A 4,975-nucleotide genomic window follows, 5' to 3' on the forward strand; every position below is an offset into this window, starting at 1 on the left:
CATTCGCCAAGGTACAGGATAGTTCTAGAAACGTGGCGTGACACTAGTCATGTGACTTCGCTGACGCAACACTATTAACACAAACAATAGCCATTGCTATAAGAAAGTACACAGTTTATCACCTATCATAATCCTTCAAAGAAGAAAGCATTAAACTTCCTTGTTGACAACTTGAAGTTGAAATAACCACGGCCAGCATAATAATATAAACAAGAAGCATAATGGTTATAATATCTAAATTAAATAAAAACTTCAAGTTATTCAGAGAAATGTTGCTAGTATACTAAAACCTACCGTGCTCCAACAATAAGTTGATAACGAGAAACGTCGAACAACAGCTCAGAATATCTTCTGACGCCTATTTGACTAAATCTATCAATGTTGCTCTGCTGTATTGCTAGACACAAAAGAAAAATGTCGTTAAATCTCGTTTGATTAAGACAGTAACAAAATTCAAACTACAAAGTTCAAGCAATATATTTTTCATTATCCATTTTAAAAGTGTGTATATATATATAAGGTTCTCTTTTGAGTTGGTTTTATTAGTATAATTTCGGTATAACCTAACTTGACGATATGACTGATACTAATTTTAAACACATTTTTTACTGGCTTTATGTTGGTTCATGAAAATTGCATAACAGCATTTCAACTCCTACTCTCACTAATTTCTACAGTTTCAACAGTGTTGTTCGAAATAATAATAACTTATATTATCAAACTAACTTCAACATTCTTAAAATAAGTTAAATGTTAATACGCCTTAGAACAAATGATCCGCAGGTACTTCAACTATTATTTTCAGTGGTAGGAAGCTTAATAGAACATACGATCTAAATGAAGTTCATTTTCCACTGAAAACAATAAATTTCGGTTTATAGGAATTTATGTGAAAGCCCTAACATCTTCAATATAATATCAACGTACGACTTTTTTAATGAAGAAAACTTCATAGTATTGTCAAAATACTTTACAAAGAAATAATTACTAAGCATACCGAAAAAAGATGAATAAATTATAATGTGTGAACGCCTTTACTAATATAATAGGCCTAATACTAAAATTCCTATGATGTTTGTTTCTATACAGAACTACACTATTAGCCGTCTATGCTGTCCCTATTAGGTATCGAAACCCGGTTTTTGGCGTTATGAGCCATCAGAGTTACTGAAAGAATTACGAATATCCAAGACAAAGTTACCCTGTTATTTGGCTAAGCAAACTGTTATTAAGTAAATAACATTAGTCTTTAGTCTTAATACTAAAATTTATATACATGTGGAAATATCTACAAATATATTTTGCAAATAATCACATTGAAATGTTTAGTCGCAGGCACGATTATGGGTATACTGAAAAGAACGACAGTTAGCGATACAAACGACTCTCGGGCTCTAAAACTAAAATAAGGTTTCATTATGCTTCTCACACGTATATTTTACTATAAGCATATATATAATTTCAACTGTGGTGAGGGCTGATGATCTGATCATAATCTTAAAGTCCTATTAGTCATGCTAACTATCTAATATTGCAAAAAAAATGTAATTAAATAGATGTCTTCAAAATGGATTACAACAAAATTGTGTCAAATTCAAGTTTTTCTGCTTTTTAGTAGTTCTATTACGTTGTAGCAACTGCCTTCTTAAAAATTCATCCCTACAAAGTTAAGCAAGAACAAAAATATATTAAGTTGTAGCAAAAACTTTAAAATGCATTTCTTCAAGAGTCACTAAAAAATATTTGTAAGTTTATATTCAAAATAGTTGAAAGTAAGTATATCTCGACGTAGCTCATTTCTTTCATGTGTAGCTTTTATAAAGCTACAGATCTGCATTAGGTTAGAGATTGTGTGAGTGTGTAGTCAGCACGATAAAACATATAAAATAGGTTTAATTACTGAAGGTCCGAATCTTTCTAAATAACGAACTATCTCATAGAGAAGTTTTCTATAAAATAATACAGTAATATAAGATGGAAAACCCGTCAATATTAGTTTCATATAATAAGTTATGGAGTGTAATATTTCAACTATTCCATAAAGAGGACCATTCGCAAATTATATTTTTGTTGTTCTAATAACTCGGTAGTGCAAAATTATTTTTTTAAGTTTAAAAATTTGTGTGAATAAGGTTATATATATTCTATTTTCCTTTTTAACAGTAGCATACCGTTCTACAAACGTATTTTAATGTTGAAAAAAAAAAGTAACCCGAACCATTATTTGTGTATTTCAATATTCCCAACTCTACAGTTTAAATTTGAGATACATAGCAATACGCTCTGGAATTAATGAAAAAAAAAAAATTAAAACGTACGTATAGGGTATGAAACCTATATAAAATGCATATATATATATATATATATATAAAATTCATAATTGATGGTTATAAACTATAAAACTTTGGCTTTATAAATCCGAGAAATACGTTCATATTGCAATTTATGCAAATCACCTAAGCTATCACAAAATATGCTATCAAAACTAAAATAATGGTAATGGTATATATATATATTTTTTCGCTGTTCACTACAGTTTACTGTGGTTAAACCAATTTTGTTTCCAGCGTTGCAAGTTATTCTCATCTTATTTATTAAAAGCAATTTCATGGTACTTAGAGTGTACATCAATACGAGTATTTCATGATATATGAGCATAGTTTTACCAACTAAAATTTTCACGCACACATACTCAAGCCTTTTTTTTTTCATGTACCTCATGAGAATAGATAGCACTCGTGGGACGATGTAGCTGGATAGCTTTTAGAGTTTACGTCCTTTTATGAAATTTACTGGGCGCGACAGCTCAAGACGTTTCCAACAAACATGTCAAACGTACGCCAAGCCTATTTCTCCCATCGCCCTTGTTTAGAAAGTTCAGAGACTGAGCGACATGGTTGCCAAACCTTCAGGGTTAAAAACCCAGCACGTACTTTCGTGGAAATAGCGAGAAGAAATCAGGAACTAGATAAAAATCAGTAGATACTTTGCTGAAGATGTTTTATATATATATATATATTAGCTTATTGTACACACATATATAGTACACCACGAAGTACAATTCTTTAGCGTTATTATAATATAAAAATATAAGTAAAATATAAGTAACACCAACATAACAGCTTTTCTTTATTGTTACTATCATATAATTAGAGACGTTTGTTCGTAGACTGATTATATTGGTAGGCTGTGTGTGGATCTTGGGTGCAAATAACTGGCTTTAATGTGTTTTAAAGGTAATGACTTACTTAGTTTTCTCTAAAAATCCGTTTACTTAATACTATTAGTTTAAGACGTTTGAAATAACTATTATTATTATTCTTTTATTAGCTTTTATACTTATTAAATCTATTTTGCTTTATCAACACAGTATATGCACTTAGGACTAACCAAAATCTCATAAGCGAATCTCAGATGGTCTTAATGGGATTACGGCCGAAAATACTGTTAATGTAGATTTTAGTTTTCTACAGTACTTCTAGTCTGTTTATTATACGGTCTAGCTTCACTAATTTATACGTTACTTTTTAAATCCTGATCTATACAGTTAGCTTGCTTTGGATCACGAATTATTAATAACTACTAGAAAATTCTAGATACATTTGTAAGTCGTTTTATATTTTACACATGATATTAGCTTTCTTTCTCTCTCTCCCTTTTTATCATTATAACTTTGCTTGATACAGCCCCGAGTTCTTCTGTGGGCTTTACTGCTCTTCAAAACAAAGTTTTTCATTTCATGAAAATGCGGTTTCTCCACAATTAGTTCGCGGTGTAAACGCGACAGAATATTGAATCACATTTACTCCACTTGGTACTACAAATAATACGTCTAATAAAATGAAACGTCACAACTTTAGCATATAATATTAATAATAAAGCCATTTATTTAAAAAAATGGGATGTTTATGTTATAGAAGCCTCCAGTGGTATAGTGCTAAATTATATAGCGGAGCACTGCCAAAATTTGCTAGACATGTGACGTCACTATTGATATAAAGATCTCATATTCAAAATCTGCTTTCATTTTTCTGAGTCCATTCTAAATAAAGAAAATATATACATCACTATTTATTACATTATTAATAAATTAGAGAGAGAAAATATGCAATCGAGCTTCCTTTAAATTAAGCAGTAAAAACAAAGAAACAACTCGATACCATATATATATATATATATATATATACATGTATATATAATACTTTTAGTTTTCCTCATCTTCAGTTTGAATAGTCTGCTCATAGTATTAACAATTTTGACTTTATAATACTTTGCACACCTCCTGTCCTGCCAACATTAATAAAAAAAAGTGACCATTCTTGTATATTATATAAATAATAAGCCTTTCCAAAATGTATATGTTTTAAACAAGCAGCAAGTATAATTGTAAAAATGTATTTCATTAAGCGTTTCAATGTTATATCCATGTGTCTTACTAACCACATGAAGCATGACAAAAAAAATATAAATCATTTTAATGCTCTGACACCTGCTTTAAACCAGAGCAGTCGCATGGTGCCCGACGCCAACTCCTGAGGGAGAGTGACAGTGTATGTGTGTGTCTGTGTCTGTGCGTGCGTGATTGGATGTCTGAGAAAGTTCTACCAGTGGACATGGAACATCACAAACAGCCAGAATGTTTTCTGACACACTGATAATTTGGTTACGAAAAACACTTAACTGCAAGTTTAAATTGAGTAACTTATTTTTATATAGATATGTGTTAGTTATTGAAGTATCAGAACTCAGCCGCAATTCCACGTGAAGGAGAGGCGCTCTGGTGGGCTCTGGCAGCACTACACTCCTGGAAAACTTGTACTTTAAAGCATCGCAGGAAGGCAACTGAGCAGTATATGATGGTGTGTGTGTGTGTGTGTGTGTGTGTGTGTGTGTGTGTGTGTGTGTGTGTGTGTGTGTGTGACACTACGAACTACGTGTAGTGTAGTGTAGTAGTTAGTAAGTAACGAACTAAGTG

At 31.3% G+C, this 4,975-nt stretch overlaps 1 protein-coding gene across 1 annotated transcript in view; it reads right to left on the bottom strand.

Moving 5' to 3' along the window:
- The window catches only part of LOC106457813 (semaphorin-5A-like), a 70,664-nt gene that overhangs the window by 31,057 nt on the left and 34,632 nt on the right, over window positions 1–4,975 (bottom strand). Inside the window, exon 3 of the mRNA XM_022383867.1 lies at window positions 295–397. Coding sequence (XP_022239575.1) covers window positions 295–397 — 103 coding nt within the window. The remainder of the gene's footprint in view (window positions 1–294; window positions 398–4,975) is intronic.

This window comes from Limulus polyphemus, unplaced genomic scaffold, assembly GCF_000517525.1.
Source record: "Limulus polyphemus unplaced genomic scaffold, Limulus_polyphemus-2.1.2 Scaffold377, whole genome shotgun sequence".
NCBI classification, from domain to species: domain Eukaryota; kingdom Metazoa; phylum Arthropoda; class Merostomata; order Xiphosura; family Limulidae; genus Limulus; species Limulus polyphemus.